The sequence below is a fragment of the Eubalaena glacialis genome, chromosome 16 (assembly GCF_028564815.1).
Source record: "Eubalaena glacialis isolate mEubGla1 chromosome 16, mEubGla1.1.hap2.+ XY, whole genome shotgun sequence".
NCBI lineage: Eukaryota > Metazoa > Chordata > Mammalia > Artiodactyla > Balaenidae > Eubalaena > Eubalaena glacialis.
This window is the reverse complement of record NC_083731.1, coordinates 71,272,877-71,290,083: the sequence shown is the minus strand read 5'-3', so window position 1 is coordinate 71,290,083 and position 17,207 is coordinate 71,272,877. Positions and strand designations below refer to the sequence as shown.

Genomic DNA, 17,207 nt, shown 5'->3' with positions numbered 1-17,207 from the left:
TTTAACAATGAAAATGAAGAACCAAATGGTCATTTTCAGCTCCCTTGATTTTCATTTGAGTATTGTGAACCTGGCTGCTTTTATTTAACCTATGTTAAATTGGTTAAAAAACCTTTTTTTCCCCCATATCTTACAGTAAGACCCTAGACTCCTTAAGAATTGGGGAAGAGGAAAGATAATGAAGGTCACGAGCTGGCAGGCACACAGGGGATGCAAGCAGCCGTGTTACTTTCATTTCTCTTAAAGGTGGTTCAGAGCCGCTCAGTAAAAAGAGAAGAGACAGTCTTGAGGCTTTGAATAATCACAAAAATGCCTCCGGCTAGCAAATCCAGTCAGTGGGGACTTGTAGTACTTAGACAAAATAGCGAAGAAGTGTTAAAGGATCAGAGGTAACATGGGTATAAAAACAGACTATCTGTATGGCACTTTACCATTTTTCTCGTGCTGCCACATTTAACATAAACTTGAACTCCTCTGTCTGGACTCACAGAGTCCGCTGCCATCTGCCCACCAGCGACGCGCCCCACCTTGCGCCGCTGGTCCTGACAGTCCGAGAGTGAGTGCCAGGTCTTCTAACTGTGGTCACGCTGGGACAGACAGACTGTAGGGCAGCTCAGTGGGAAAGAGCGAAAGAGGCAGAGAAGCAGGCCACGGAAGTTATGTGAGTGTCAGGGCACGTGGCACTGGAGAGTTATCTATTGCTTTCTGTCTTTTTTAAAAACTTCATAACTCAAAACATTTTTTTGAATTATATATGTAAAAAAAAGTAGAAATAGCTAAATACTTGCACACTTGGTCTTGTCCACGTAAACATGATTTTGGCTACGGATATCAGGGTGAGTTTTGAATGAGATGGTCCTGCTTTTCTCAGTTTTCCGTGCTTGAATTTCAGGTGGTGATTGCTGAGCTTGCAGGCTCTCCATTGCACAAATATTGCGAGGGAGGAACCTATAGGTTTGCTGGGACTTGTTCGGCACCTTCCCGCCCTTTTCAATGACTGAAACTTTGCAGATACGTTATGACTTATCTCTCAGGAACTCCTGACTCTTGGGGCCCATCACGGGGAGCCTTGGCTAATTAGAACAAACAGGATTGAACTTGGGGCGGGGTGGGTCGTCAGGTCTTGGTTACGTGTTCACAGAAGCGGAAAGGGGAAATCTGTCTACGTGGGATTATTTGCTCAAACAACAACCCAAGAAAAACCTGATTAAGTCTGTTTATGGTGAGGAATGCTAACACTTTATGTCACTGTTTATGTTCACATAGAAGTGATTTTAATAATTAAAATGATTCTCTTCTCTAACCCAGTCATTCCCAATCTTTCTGAATTTTCAGTACTTTGATTTACCAGCATGTCTTTAAAGTTCCCTAAAAACACAGTTTAAGTTAGATTGATCTAAAACTAACTTTGCCTTGAATTTTTGTGAATTTTGTGACTTCTTGAGGTCATTAATCATGTGTTGGCCTCTTAACAGAACCAGGATTGGGAAACAGTGCTCTGGATCTTTTTATAATCATGATTTCTTCTCCATTATTCTCCTCCCTCACAAATTACCTTTTCTCTTTCCTCGTTGTTTTCTGTTTTGCATTCTGTCTCACTCTCTGCTGTCTCATTTCTAGTACTTCTCAGACATTAAGCTGTGCCATTGTTGCGGATCATTCCGTTGAGGTGACACCAAACCTATTTATTATGAACATATAGTAATTTTTTTCCGTTAAGAATGGCTACAAAATAAAGTGTGAAATATGCCAGACATCCTGACAGTAAAGGTTAGCTCAGTTTATAGTCATTGTCTATTGCATGTATGACTGGAAAATCTGAACTTCCACATTTGCTTCTTGGTATGAATCACATGTAAGGACAGATGACCTCAGGCAAAGGCAGGGCGCCTTGGCTGATGGTCGAGTCCCAAGCTGAGACCTGAAGGTTCCCTCTAAACCTTCTGCATTCTCCTTGCTGTAGCAGCTGCTGCAGTCAGCCAAGCCTCAGCCCCACCCCTGACTTCCCGTGTGGCACTGGGTGTTCCAGGCAAATGCCCCAAGGCCATGCTCAGGGAGGGCCAGCTTTCCCAGCTTTTCTGCATCCTTAACCCCTGTGATGTGGAAGCAGTGTCTCACCTCCTCTAATGAATGGCAAAGGCCGTTCCCCTCTCCTGGAGGCTAATGGTAAACATTTCAGAAGTGAATGTAGGAATGAAGTTGTTTTGATTTCCTGATGTTGGGTAGTTTAGCATAGAAGGACACGATTGTGTTCCAATCAGTTACATTTTTCATAGAACGTTATCAGGGAAAAGAGAGGCTGTCATTGTAAGTGGTCTCCCAAAGTGCTAAAGAACATTCCTGACCAAGGACTTTGTGCATAATGACATTGAGGGGCAGTGAGTACATCTGTTGATTGGAACAGAGAGTGTGTGGGCAAAGGTGATTTGAGAGAATGCTGGACATTGATGGAAGGCAAATTATGGAAGGCCTTAAGGTCATGTGTCTGGATTTTTGTCTTATGGGAAGTCAACGAAGGTTTGAAAGTAGTGATGAGAATGGTGTTTCAAGAGGATCGTTAACCTGCCAGCATTGTGCGATTTAGGTCGGAAGAGAAAGTCTGAGGCAGGGAGCCCTAAGAGTTGTGTTGGTCTGGGTATGGGTGTGCTTGATGAGGGTGTGGCAAATGGGAGGCACTACAAAGAAAGAATTGCTGTTATTTGTCAAGCGGATGTTCTGAACAAAGAGATACATGACGAGGGAGAAGTCAAAGATGACCCTGAAGTTCTGAGCCTAAGTCACTGGGGATGCTGGTACCATTGCCCGAGACAGAATCAAGATGGTACTTCACTTGGGGAAATAGTTTTTTTTCTTTAAATCTGTATGGTGGCTTAGTCTGAGAGAAAATAATTATTTTCAACTCAACAGAACAGTGGTTTCCACTAGGAAGTGTTCTGAGAACTACCTGCCTGTCAATCATGAACTTACTGAAATAGGGTCTAACATGTGGTTGATCCCAGAAAACTGCTCTCTTGGGTGCCAGATGATATAGTCCAGTGAGTCAGAACCACTGCACTTACTGTTTGCAGTACGAGTTGAGGTGACCCACAGCATGCTTCATTTAACCCTAAAATTGGTAAAGTTTTGATGAAAATATTTATTGACCCTGGGTCGAGATGGCCCATATCTTTCTGATCTGCTTTAGTAAGTAATGTTTTAAGAAAACAATTACATCACTTTTTTTTTTTTTTGGTCTTTGTTTTTGGTCTCTGCTCTCTTGGATTGTATTAATACTTGAATTTCAAAACAGGATGGTACATATTTTTATGGGCATACTGGCTAGAAGCGGTAACAAGCAGACCTTCATGATAACATAAGTGCCACTGAGGCATAGCTTACATATAAATAACTGTTGGGTGCCTGACAGTTGAGAAGCTTAGGTGTCTTAAGTCTTCTTTTTGTTTTTAATCGGTTAGACCTAAGGGAAGAAAAAATCACCTTGTTTCTTCTCCTGTTTACCGTGTTTACTTGGTGTGTGTTTGTGGACCTAGAATTACAGAGATTGCGGCCTGCCACTCTGCCCACACGTCTGCAGCCAAGACGCAGGGAGGGCACGTGTACATGTGGGGCCAGTGCCGGGGCCAGTCGGTGACCCTGCCTCACCTCACCCACTTCTCCTCCACCGACGACGTATTCGCCTGCTTCGCCACGCCCGCCGTCACCTGGCGCCTCCTGTCCGTGGGTGAGCTGACCGCTGTCCTTCGGGGTGGTGGCCTGCAAGCCAGGAGGAGAACTTCTGGTGTCTTCATTTTTTGATAGTGAGGACTTTGTTCAGTGCAGTGTCAGGCAATTTATGTCCCTCTAATGAGCTCCCGTGAAAGGGAACTCATTGGATCGATTCATTTTTCTCAAAAGTATTAGAAATCAGTATCTCATACTAAATTAAAAATCCTTTGGATTGCTTTCTGATGTGACAGGGAAACTATAGCTTTTATTTTTAGCTGGTATATTTACTCAGACTTTCAAAAATTGTATTTAGTGTGGTGGTTTGGGACTTTAGTTGTTTTGCCAGATTTATAAGCAGATGTGTCTGAGGTTCTTATCCTTAATGATTGCAGCAGCGGGAATCTGTACTTGGGAAAACAGCGCATAGCTCAGTGGGGCAGTTATTTGGGGAACTGGTGTTTTCGTGTCAGCAGAGCCGTGCTGGGCCTGCGTCCTCCTTAGAAAGCGCTGGTGTCGCCCCCCCTGCCCCCCAGAACCTGACGGCCACCTCACCGTGGCTGAGTCCCTGAAGAGAGAATTTGACAATCCCAGCACCGCAGACCTGAGATTTCTGGTGGATGGAAAGTACATTTATGCGCATAAAGTCCTTCTCAAAATTAGGTAAGGAATCATTTATTCCAAGAATTGAAATAAATATGTTTGTTGTTTTCTAGTTCCAAGGAACTATGTTAGGCACGTCTGTGATTCTGAAAAAAGGTAAGGCTTTCTTTGCCCTTATAAGCATGCCGTGCAGCGGGGGAAACACATTATATGTGGCATTTCTTCTGTATTCTCTGTTTTCTTTTTTTAAATATGTATCTTTATTGGAGTATAATTGCTTTACAATGGTGTGTTAGTTTCTGCTGTATAACAGAGTGAATCAGCTTTACGTATACATATATCCCCATATCCCCTCCCTCTTGCATCTCCCTCCCACCCTCCCTATCCCACCCCTCTAGGTGGTCACAAAGCGCCCGAGCTGATCTCCCTGTGCTATGCGGCTGCTTCCCACCAGCTGTCTATTTTACATTTGCTAACACTGAACATTTAGATGCTTGAAAAAAGAGAAGAGCAACAAGGTCGGGAGTAAAGCGTACACAGAGATTTTTAAAAATCAGTTTTATTGATGTATAATTTTTGAGCAACTGCATCCATTTAAAATGTGCGGTTTGAGGAGTTTTGACATTCGTATACTCGTGGGAAACCACTGCCCCAAATCAGGACACAGAACGTTTCCATCACCCCTCAAAGATCCCTCAGGCCCCAGCCCTGGGGCAAGCACTCGTCTTCTTTCTGTCACTATAGATTAGTTCGTATTTTCTAGAAGTTTAGGTAAATGTAATTATACAATATGCATTCTTTTCTGCCTGGCTCCTTTCTCTTAGCGTAGTGATTTTGAAATTCATTTCGTTGCTGTGTAACATATTTAAATCCTATTTCAATGAATCACAAACTCAATACGGCATTTTAGTCTCAAGTTCACTTCTTAGTAAGGTCAGGCTGTGCAGTATTTGTTCACTCTCACTGTAGCCCATAGACCTTCATAGAAGTGGGGAGGTTACGGTTTGCTAGGGCTGCTGTAACAAAGTTCTGTAGACTAATCTGTTTCAACAACAGATATTTATTCTCTCATGGTTCTGGAGGCTAGAAATGCAAGATCAGGGCTGTTCATAGAATGAGTTCTTTCTGAGAGCTCTGAACAGGAATCTGTTGCATGCCTCTGTCCCAGCTTCTGGTGGTTTGCTGGTAATCTTCGGCAGCCCTTGGCTTGTGGCAGCGTAACTCCAGCCTTCACACGGCATTCTCCCCGTGTCCAAATCCCCCCTTTTGTAAGGACACCGGTCATATTGGATTAGGGTCCACCCTAATGACCTCCTTTTAACTTGATTACCTCTGTAAAGGTCCTTTCTCCAAATACTGTTATAGTGAGGTTAGGACTCCAGCCTATGAATTTTGGGGATACAATTCAACTCATAACAGGAGGAGAAGAAACAAAATTACTCAGAGCTTATGAAAATAAACCTACCTGATTTCTGTAAGTGCTGCCCAGCGGACGTGGTGTGGGAGGGCCCCTGGGAGCTCGTGGCCGCAGAGGCAGCTGCCCCGCAGCAGGTTAGCATTTGCAGCCTCGTCAAATAAACGACCGCAGACTTCCGGCCGGCAGGGGAAGCCAGGAGCCCGGCAAGGACACGGAGTTGCGTCGTGCTGTGTTTTTCCTTTCTCCCTGTTAGTTGTTTCCCCTTTAACCGCCACGAGCACACGCTCCACAGGAAGGTCATTGGCTCTTGCCCAGAAGCCAGGACCTGACGTGCTTCTTTCTTCCTTCAGGTGTGAGCATTTTCGCTCTTCGTTGGAAGACAGCGAGGATGATATTGTAGAAGTGAGTGAATTTTCATATCCTGTTTACCGAGCCTTCCTGGAGTACCTGTACACAGACAGCATCAGCCTGTCCCCCGAGGAGGCCGTAGGTAATTGCCACCAGACTTGACCAAGAGATTGGCAAAAAAGTGCTTCGTGTAGAGCCTAAAAGGAAGTGGCCGTGAGGGTAATCACAGAAGCAGTTCTCTTTTTGTGTGTTGAACCCAAACGCTTTTCCCTTGTTCCCACTTCACACAAAAGTTGACTGGATGGATAAAATGAGACATGGATGAATTATGAAACCATCAGCACTGTGGGACAGGTGCCATTCTTCCTGAATTACTAGATACTGTACCCGACTTTTTAGCTACCACACAGCTGCTGCCTTCAAGATATTTACATTATAAAAATGATAAAATGCATGTAATAGGCAGCCCTGCTGGTCTCCATAACTGTGACTGTCCCTTTGGGACCACCCACTGTGATCTGGTGCATCACAGCACCTCAGGTTTACTGACGGTAGGAAAGCAACCCAGGGCGTCCAGCGGGCACAAGGTGAAAACATACTAAATTTCAGTTTACAGCTGTCAGCAATATTGTTGGCCCATGGGACAGAAGAATTAAGGAGTTACTTCTGTAAGGAACTGAAGAATGAGTTCAGCTGTCAAATTTTTCAATTAAATATTCATTTTACATGTATAAATCCAATAACATTTTTTTACCAGATCAGCATTTAATTTTCCTTAGTTAACAAAAGTCTGATTTCTTAAGTTTTATAGTTTTCCTTCCTTTCTCCCACAATACTTGAGCGCCCGGGGCCCACTATGTGCCGTGCTCCCCTCGGCGCCTATGAATGAGACAGACCGACGCCCTGCTTGTGTGGAGCTGCTGCTCGGAGGAGGGAGGCCAGCCCTAAACAAAGAAAGAAAAGCAGTCAGTTGGGAGGTCAGGGAAGGCCTCTGTGAGGACGTGTGCTGAGCAGAGAGCTGCGGGAAGCATGCAAACACCCAGGTGAAGAGTGTTCTAAACAAGGGAGACAGCAGGTGCAAAGGTCTGAGACAGGAACACATGTAGCACATGGAGGGGGAGGGGGAGGGAGGAAGAGGGAGGAGGGGGAGGAGAGGGGGGAGGGGGAGGAGGAAGGCCCGGGTGGTTTGGAGGGAGAGAGTGAGACCGGCAGTCGGAGGAATTGAGGCCAGGCAGCTGGGTCTGGGCAAGACCAGGTACAACCTTGGAGGCCACTGTGAAGGGCTCGAGTTTTATTCTTGGCGTGATGGACAGCCTTGGAAGGTTTTGAGCATGAGGGTTGCGTTATTTAGGATTTGCTTTAGCAGTAAAATGAAAAAAGGAAGTGGCTTAAGACAGTTTCTCTCTCTGTCACACAGGGATACAGTGCAAGGCATCCTTACATGTGGCGCCTGCACTCATGGCCAAGACCACATGTGCATTACAGGCAGCAGGATGGAGGAAGGGACGGTGACAAGGGGCAAAGGGCAAATCCCAGTGTTGGTTAAGGAAGTCCCACTTCTTTTAAACCATGGAGCAGAGATAACCAAGGCCTTAACTCAGCTGCACAGGAAGTTGGGGGGAGTGGTCATTTCTAGATGGTCATGGCTCAGCCATGTAGTCTGTGATTTTGGAGGAAAGGGAGAATGGGTTTGTGCAAATGTGAAGGGAGAGGCACCAGCAGCTTCTACTCCAGGCGTGAGAGGATTTGTTTTTAAAAGATCAGTAACTAATGGTTGAGGTATAAGATGGTGGTGCCCTGGGTTAGGGTGGTCTAGCAGTGGAGGTGTTGCAAGAGATCAGATTCTGAGTATATCTTAAATAGGGAGCTGACAGGATTTGTTGGTGGATGGGATGTGGGTTTTGAGGGAAAAAGAAGGATGATTGCTCTGCGGTATTTGGCTTGAGTGTGGAGACCACCAGGTTTTGCTCTTGAGTTTGAAAAATCAAAGAAGTTTGAGCTGCTTTTTAGACGTCTGCGTGGCAGGGTTTTTTTTTATGGGCCTGCCCCTCACATTTGCAGGGCCCTGGGCAAGAGTCTAAATGGAGGCCTATGCACCATTTGTCTAAAAATTTAAAGTTATATGTCAAGCTAAAAAGCTTCAGATAAAATATGTTCAATCCTCATACCTTGAAAAATATACCTTCATCAAGAACTGAAAGGCCAGGTAGGCGTTTCAGCTGGAATTTAGAGTTGTAGGACGCTTGGAGTTCTGTGCGGGGACACAGTGGCACAGGAAGCACAGGCCTCTGGCCTCCAGCTTAGGACCTGCCGTCTTCCTTTACCCACCCCCAGTTACATCCTGCATCCCAGGGGTGTGTGGGCATCCCAGCTGCATGTCCGTGTCCCAGTCCACCCCTCCGGCCACCTCTTGGGGCTGGGGGTCTGCACGTGGTCTGGAGGGGAGGAAATACCGACATATGTGGCTTCAGGGCTGATTATTCAGGGAATCCCAGGGTCCCAGGAGCACAGAGTGTGGTCTAGGAGTGGGCACTTGGCTCCTTGGCCAGCCTGTGGAGAGGGGGGTGCCTAGAACGGGTGCAGAGCTGGGCCCCCTGGAGCAGAGGCTCAGGGCAGTACACGTGAGTACACGCATACGTGAGTCTGATGCTCGGAGTGTGTGGGGCTGTTGATGTGAGTTTGGGAGTTGTTGAGAACTGACCAGAAACAATCAGGCCATTCACGACTCTCAAGATTTCAAAAGATTTCAGAGGGCCATAGGCCTTTCTTCTATAATTTTGATAATATTTGTCATGTTACAATGAAAGCAAGTTTCTACCAAACTTAGTAGAAATTTCTACCAAATGTACAAAACTTATTAGCAGATATAAAAACAGTTAATGTTGTAAGGTTGATGAAATCCTGGCTCTCTGTCCTTTGGGCCCTCTATGAAGTACCTTCCGTGAAAGGTTATTGTGAAGTAAACGTGACAATATTCTAGAATCAGGATTCAGCTAGCCTTTTGATCAGGTGGCAACCAGGACTGGATTAGACCCAGCGAATGTACCACTCCAAGGGTGTAGTAGGGCTGCTGAGCCCATGGTGCTTGAACCCCGATCACGCAGGGGCCAAAGGCACCCTCACAGTATCTCTAGCCAAGCCGCATAACCTGAGTGCCACTCATTTCACCAGTGACAAAAGTGTTTGTAGCATTCTTTATGCTAATTAACACGCCCTCTAATGAAGATTTAGGTAGCCATAACTGAAGCCCCTGACAAGGGCCTTTCAAATGCAAACTGACCAACCATTCTTGATTAGAGTGCTTCATAGTATCCCTTGGGGTAGATTAAAATTAACTTAAGCATCTAAATCTGTGTTGAGTTATTGGAAAGCAGATGACAGATAATATAACAGGAATCATCAGTTTTTACAGACGGTATTTAAAACTGAGGGGCTGGAGATCATTTAGGGAAATAAGTGAAATAAGAATCTGAATATTGAACTCTGGGGCATTCAGATACTTGGAAGTCAGGAAAAATGGTCCAGCCAGGAGACTGAAGAGTAACTAATGAAGGAGAAGAAAACACGAGCAAGTAACAAGGCATTTCGAGAAGGGGAGCCTCTTCAACGCCATCAAATTCTGTGTCAATGTTGAGTAAGATGAAATCAGAGGATAGCCCCTTGGATTTGGCACCGTGGGAGCCATTAGTGACCATCACAGGTGTGGTGTCAGGGAGCAGAGGGGCTGGGCTTCTGCTTAAGGTGAGGACAGGAGGTGAGAGAACAGAGGCAGCAAACAGAGACCGCTCTCCCCAGGAGGCTCGCTCAGGCGAGGAACAGAGAAACGGGGCAGGGTTGCAGGAGGCCTGAAAGGCGTTTCTTCTTTTTTTGAAGAAGATGGGCACTATTACAGCACGTGCGAATGCTGCTGGAGAAGATGTTGATAATTCGGGGGGAGGGCTAACTAGAGGAGCATTTCTGAGGAAGAGACTAGGGCCATTTTCACTTGCTCCTGTTTTTCCACAGCTACTTGTTTGTGTACTGCACTCGCTCAGTGCAGCTGCGTTCTCAGGTAGAGAGAGCCACATGCTCAGAGTGTAAGTAAGCCCAAGTCTCTATGTCCACAGCCCTTCACTGAGGATTATATTCAAAATCATCTCTGACAGTCTGAGTGAGTTTAAATCAGGGTGCTTGAGATCACTCCCCTAAGAAAACATCTCTTTCCACCAGGATTGCTAGATTTGGCTACATTTTATAGAGAAAATCGTTTGAAAAAACTCTGCCAACAAACTATCAAGCAAGGAATCTGTGAGGAGAATGCCATTGCGCTGCTCTCGGCCGCCGTGAAGTATGACGCTCAGGTAAGAAGAGCATCCTTTCAAGGAGCTCACCTTCTGGAAGAAATGGTTAGCTGTCTCCTTCATGCCTTAAACTAAAAGAAAGTCTAAGTAAATTAAAGATCTAAGGTAAACAAAGTACCAGAAGAAATATAAGGGAATGTTTATATATATATAAAGTTAGGGTGGACCTCAAAGGCAGAAACCATAAAAGAAAGGATTGATCTGATCTCGAAAAAACAAAAGTGTTTATACACAAAAAAATAAAGAGAAAAAAACAAAGTAAATGATACTCTGGGGAAAATATTTGTAATATCACGAAGCAAGTTCACCATAGTTAATGTATAATTCTTAAAAAAAACAAAAAGAAAACATGAGCAGTTTGATGGAAAAAAATGGACCAAATGGATTTATGAACAAATGAAAAATATAAATGAAAATAAGGTATAATTTTTCAACTGTCAAACCAGGGAGTCTATTGTTAGAAATAGTATAGGCTCAGGATAATGGGTGTTCTCCTAAACTGCTGAGGAGAATGCAAATTAGTATAATCAGTCTGGGGGGGCTGTTTAGTGTAATATGTATTAAAAGCTTTAAAAATGTAATTCTTTAAGGAATTCAGTTATAGAAACTTATCTTAAGGAAGTAACCATGGATTCAGACAAAGTTTTAGCTTCAAAGATGTTTCCTGCAGTGTTGTTTATAATTTTTAAAAATTGGAAAAAGTCAGTGTGAACAGGAAAGGATTGTTTAAACTAAAAAATGTTAATACTATTCAACATATATCATTGACTGAAGAACTGTGCTCCTATTTTTTTAATAAGTATATTTATTTTTATTTTTTAAATAAAAATAGTAAAAAAAATTTTTTAAGTATAAATTGCTGAATTTAAAAAGACCAAAATTTATTATCTACATAGGAAAAAAGACTGAAAAATACAGTCAGTGGTTATCTTTGAATGGTGGGATTGTGGATGATTTTTATTTCCTTATCTTTGCTTGTTTTTCCTGAACTTTCTACAGTGACCATGTATTGTTTTGATAATAAAGAAAGGAAAGAAAACTTGTCTTAGAGTTAAATCTTTAGGAAACAGGCCATACTTTTTGGAGTCGATTTCCTTAAGGATATCCTTTCCTTTGGTCAGAAAACAGGGACATTTTAGTCGTGGGCAGAAAAAAGGTTATAACTTCTTTTCTGCTTATATAAGTAATAATGTGCTTATTAAAGAAAATTTGTAAAATACAAAAAGTATGAGGAAGGAAATGACTCCTCAACCAGAGAACACTAACATTTTCATACAGCTCCTTCTGATTTTTTCCTAGGTTATGTATTGCGTTGGCCAAAAAGTTCATTTGGGTTTTTCTGTAACATCCTATGGAAAAACCGGGACGAACTTTTTGGCCAACCTAATATATATTTCTAAATACTAGATTTTTTTCACTTAACATTTAAAAAAATCTTACCCACCTTGAAGCATTGACATTTACAAGCATAGTGAATGTTTGTCTTTCATCAAGGTAATAATACTTTGGGCACTTACAACACACAGACGGCTTCATGGCCAAACAATAACTGTGCTTTTTCAAGAGTTCGTTAAAGTCATGCTGATAAGACTGGACTCTGGTGGGCTGCCTCACATGATGAGATTGTGGGCACATAGTGTTTCCATCTGAACTAGAATTAATGTACAAGACTTTTTCATATTCCCTGTTTATGTGAATTATTTGTATGGTTACCATTCAGCCCTGTTTTCTAGAAAGCAAGCTCCCTGAGCAAATGGCAAGGACTTTGTTTTGCTCACAATGATATCCCTAGTGCCTAGGATAGTGCCTGACACATAGTATGTGCTCATTAAATATTTGTTTAATGAATGTTCAACTTTGCCTGTAGAGGCACTGTATTTTACTACAGGCTGTCTAACTGTGGTACTCTAAATTAGTATAATAGACCACAAGTAAAATAGAGTCAAGGTATACTTAATATAAAAGTTTTTATAAATAAAGAACAGTATATTTGAGTTGACTAGTATTGTTACTTGCTGACTCTAATAAGCAAGAAACGGACCTTTTCAGCAAATTATCCCTCATGCTTGACTACACTTAATACGTAATTAATACACACCAGGGATTATTTGAAGCACAGTTCATATCTCGTTTAGTTCTCAAAAGAACTTTATTAAGAATATATGTATTATTATTATTTGTTCCAGTTTACAAATGAGGAAGCTGAATCTCAGAGAGATTAAGTAAATTCTTAGTAAGCTAATAATTGTAAAGCTGGAATGCAATCCAATATTGGACAAATTTCAAAACCACAGATTTTACAATTCTCTATTGCCCTCATATTTTAAAATCAGCAATGTTTATTCATTGATTCAACAAATATTCCCTGAGTGCCCATTAAGTGCCTGGCATGGTTCTAGGCACTAAGGGTACAGGAAGTGAACAAAACAGACCAAAATCTCTGCCCTCCTGGAACTTTCTGGTGAGGGCAATAGATGACGAATACAATATATGGTCTGTTAGGTGGTGATAAGTGATATAAAAAAGTAAGTTAGAGAAGGGCAATGGGGCAGTGGGGGGCAGGCTGAGATTAAAGCTGAAGTTTTAAATCGTGGTCCGGGAAGGAAGGAAGGTCTCACTTAGAAGGAGACTTGAGCAAAGATGTTAAGGAGGCATGGCAGGAGCTGCGTCAGGAGGGCAGCATAGCCCAGGGTCGGAGGCATATCAGAGTCTCCGCAGGCTGGCCTGACTTTAGCTGTCATTTCTCTCAGACCAAAAAAGTGTCCAGCCACCTTATTTCTGATTCTCAAGTTTGCAGATCTAATCAAGAGAATCACTACAGTAGTATTTTTTGGCCTGGCGTACATTACAGTAAGCCAGAAATCACCAATCCGTGGGGTTTCTCTTAGCAGAAAGTCATGATTTCTTCAAAGCATTTTCCCACTTCAGATTATTGAAGCTATGTGTGATCTGCTGAAATCTAATCATCCCAGCCTTTATCTTCTTGTAAAGGAAAAAGAACAGTGGCCTGTTAATGACGACTTCAGAGAAGCATTTCCCAAGATGACTGTTTTATGGCTTAAGCTTTTCTCACAAACTCTTTACAGGTAAAACTATTTAAGCCCCTAGAAGAATATAAAAGAGGAGTGTTGGGCTCAACATGAAGAAAATCTTTTAAAGAATTTACTCAATGCATTCATGCAATAAATAAATATTTATTAAACAGACAAACAAGAGGAGTGTCGTACTCTGCATAAATATTGAAAGTGGAATGAACAATACATCTAGGTGCCTATCTCTGGGAAGAAAAAGTCTTATTTTTTGCATTGGTTAGTGTGGAGGCACTTGAGTGCTTTACTCTGTTATTTAAATTTTTACAAGCCTAGATTCATATTAGCTGTATAGTTTTACAACTATTCTTTAGGCATTGCTGTCCCAACATTTCTTTCTGCTGGCCATCAAATCCTTTTTCCTTGCCTATGTGTTTTAGGAATTTTTGTGCTACGTTGCATTGCATTGGGATGTGTGAATTTGTTAAAACAAATTTGTCTGTTTTATTTGTTAAATTTCTGTTGTCATTCCTAGGATTTAGAAGAATTCTGCTTCAGGTTTTGCATAAACCATTTGACTGTAGTAACACAGACGTCAGGCTTTGCAGAAATGGACCATGATCTCTTGAAGAACTTTATCAGCAAAGCAAGCAGAGTTGGAGCCTTTAAAAATTAATCCTCACCTGCAGGAAAGAATTTTTAGCATTTCCATTTTCCCTGCAAAAGCCAGAGAATAATTTCTCTTCAATAGTATTTATGATGAGCTACATTTGGCTGAATACTTAATGTTCTGTCAAAAGAAGGATGGTGGTCAGTCTTCCTCACCTTTTGAAATCCACAATCTAGAGAGAAGGCATTAAATGCTCTCTGATCAGATGGGACTAAGCTCAAGGGAAAAAAGTTGAAATGTCTTACTATACTTACCATTTCCTCTTTCGAGTCACTTAAGTTGGAGACTTTTGGTAGGTACATGGGTCTAAGTATATGCTATTCTGGCCAAATTTCCATATTCAACAGGCTGATACCACATAGATAGCTTGACAAGGAATGCTGTCACTACCACACTTGCAGCATCCAGCACAGTGCCTTGCATAGAGTAAGGCACTCAGCTTATTATATAAATCTTAATTATGCCCCGAGAACAGCTTTATTTGTGGGATACTGGATGAAGGAATAACTTTCACAAAACGAATTTAAAACATCTGAGGCTCATATTCTTCTGTACCTCGTTCTGAGAAATAGTGGCTAATTTAGAGCATTAATTGGAATTCACAAAAGGCCTTAGCAATTAAATTGTCAAAGACCCAAGGGCTAATTTTAATTCTCTCTTTACTCTGAGTCATTAATTTCTCACACGGGGTTATCGAGTGAGAAGTGTACTGTCTTTGAATGAATGTTATTTCTGGGCTCATTTGCCTTACATAATTGCATAATGTCCTTTACTTTTGTGTTAAGAGAGATTTGCCTCTGTAAGTAAAAACAATTTTGTTTTTCTTGTAGTTGACTTTTATGTCACTATAAAACAGGTCTTTTAACTTGGCACAGTGTAATTACAAAGTACTAGCCGAAAAGGAACTATGCTTACATTTCATGGACAGCACTAGTAAGAAAGAGATGAATTTATACTGTTTAGATCAAGTTACCCAACTACAAATGAGAAACTGGAACAGGATGTAGGATGTAGAGTCTCCTAACATGTACTTTCACAATATGATACTATGTAGAGAAACCTCTTTTGGAAACCTTGTTCTGATGCTGAACTGTTTGATAATAAAGTGCTTATTTGCAGATAATAGAACAAATGTGTGTGTGTTTTTTAATTCTTCAGAAGCAGCAAGATTCTGTCAACCTTATGTCTCTTAGATCCACACAAATCCATGTGATATAAGTTTATTTTTTAAAGCAGTTACTCAGATAAGGCATCATAGCGAAGCCTACCCTAAAACGTAAATGGCTTCTAAACAACTAATTCTAATCAACTGTTCATATGATTGCCCATGAATGTTCTTTATTGGTGAGGTCACTTTTGAATCCTTAGTTTCTTTTTGTTTATCCGTTTTTGCAGACCTTGTCTGGTAGAGGCAAAGGAGTCTGGATGCCTCCAGTTCTAAATCAGAATCCCATTTTTGGAACTGTGTAGTATTTGTTATTTTATTGGTTTGGCCAAAAAGTTCGTTCTGGTTTTTTTCCATAAGATGTTACAGCCTTACACCATTTGTCTATATGTTTTGGTAGGTTAGCTGTTCTCTCCAGCAAAGAAACATTGAGGCCTGGGTATTACCAGTCGCCATCAGTTCTCACAGTCAGACGTCCACAGGCTTCATTTCTGACTTGTTCTCCTCACCCCACTATGCTCGCTGTCACTGACCAAAAAGCCTTTATATTTTACAGTGTCTTCCCAAACCTTGTCTTCCTCTTTCTTGCCCTTTTCTGACAGGGTCTTCTGAAGTTCCTCAATGCCTTTTTCTTTTATGAACTCATTTCATGGAAATATTGGACCACCCAAAGGGAACCACCCAAAGGTAAGTTTATTTAGGGATGAAAAATGGATTACCCTCCACGAGATTCCCCAGTGGGTCACTGCTCTGCCAGAGTACACGTTAGTAAGAAGGGGTGGGTGGAGTTTTATCTAGAGTTCCTCTAAGCTTGTTATGTGTAGGTTGCACTGCTCTGTATCTCCGTGCTGCTTATCTCTGGGCATAACAGAATAATCTATGAAACTTTTACAAAATATAGATTCAAGGATTCTAACTCAGTATGTTTACGAAGCTCCACAAGTAATTTTGATGTTTAGCCAAGGATGAGAATCACTGGTTTAGCTCTTGAAACCTGGGATGCCAAACAATAAGGAAGGGCTAATTTTAGACCAGTTGGAGATGACAGACGAGTCCCGTGGTTACATCTCTCTGAAAAAACATGCTTTCTCTCTGGTCTTTGAGGATAGGCTGGCCATCAGTGCTCCTATATGAAGGATAATATCACTTTAGTTCCTTCATTTCTTTCTAACAGATGAGTGTTTGTAGAGCTCAGAAACCCTAACTTTAGTCAGGGATATGTGAGAGGGAAGGTCCATTTTCATGATGACACTACATCAGAAGTCAGTGGATCCATTAAGTTCATCTTACATTTTCCATCCTTAAGTTTTGTTTCCTCTCTGCTCACACAAGAAATTCAGTGTTTTAGTGCTTCCAATATAATTTCACCCAAACTTAACACAGAGAGAGGTTTAGATTTTATAGGAATTAAGTAGCGTCCTCATCTGCTGAGAGAGGTTTGTGAAGATACCATTCAGTGCTTTTTAAAAAGGGTTAAATGTTTTCATCTGAGACCTGAAGAAACTGCCAGTCATTCTAGACCATAACCTGGTGAGTGTTAGATGCAGAATTCTTGACCAGTGATAATGAAAAAGAGGCAATTACAAACTACACAGTCTTATCAATCTTACGAGTCCTCCCTGTGCTATTATCACAACAAACAGGTTGGGAGAACTGTAAAGAGAAAGGAAAAACCATACCGTACTGTCACTTTTAATTCAGTCTTTGCCAAAGCATAAAAACATAAACCATAATGATTTTCTTTCACTAAATTCAGTTAAAATCAACATTTTCCGTTTAGAAAGTAACTGATATTGGTCTGTGGAATAAATTTAACTTTCATAGTAAACTGTCATCATACGTCAATACTAAAGTGTAAGTATAGTTCCAAGATAATGGACACAAAAAAGTATTTCTAAGAATAGATGACTATTCCAGCTTCTTATTAAAAGAG

The 17,207-nt window shown here is 41.7% G+C and overlaps 1 protein-coding gene across 5 annotated transcripts in view; it reads left to right on the top strand.

Moving 5' to 3' along the window:
* Window positions 1-15,218, top strand: part of RCBTB2 (RCC1 and BTB domain containing protein 2) — a 39,008-nt gene extending 23,790 nt beyond the window's left edge. For 3 of the 5 annotated variants that reach the window (XM_061170601.1, XM_061170598.1, XM_061170599.1), the window contains 5 exons: window positions 3,531-3,721; window positions 4,239-4,365; window positions 6,073-6,212; window positions 10,280-10,410; window positions 13,975-15,218. In XM_061170601.1, coding sequence (XP_061026584.1) covers window positions 3,531-3,721; window positions 4,239-4,365; window positions 6,073-6,212; window positions 10,280-10,410; window positions 13,975-14,115 — 730 coding nt within the window. In that variant the 3' untranslated portion in view covers window positions 14,116-15,218. Of the gene's footprint in view, window positions 1-3,530; window positions 3,722-4,238; window positions 4,366-6,072; window positions 6,213-10,279; window positions 10,411-13,401; window positions 13,790-13,974 lie in introns of those variants that run through there. The other 2 variants (XM_061170600.1, XM_061170602.1) reach the window with 2 other exon arrangements.
* The last annotated feature ends 1,989 nt before the right edge of the window (window positions 15,219-17,207 follow it).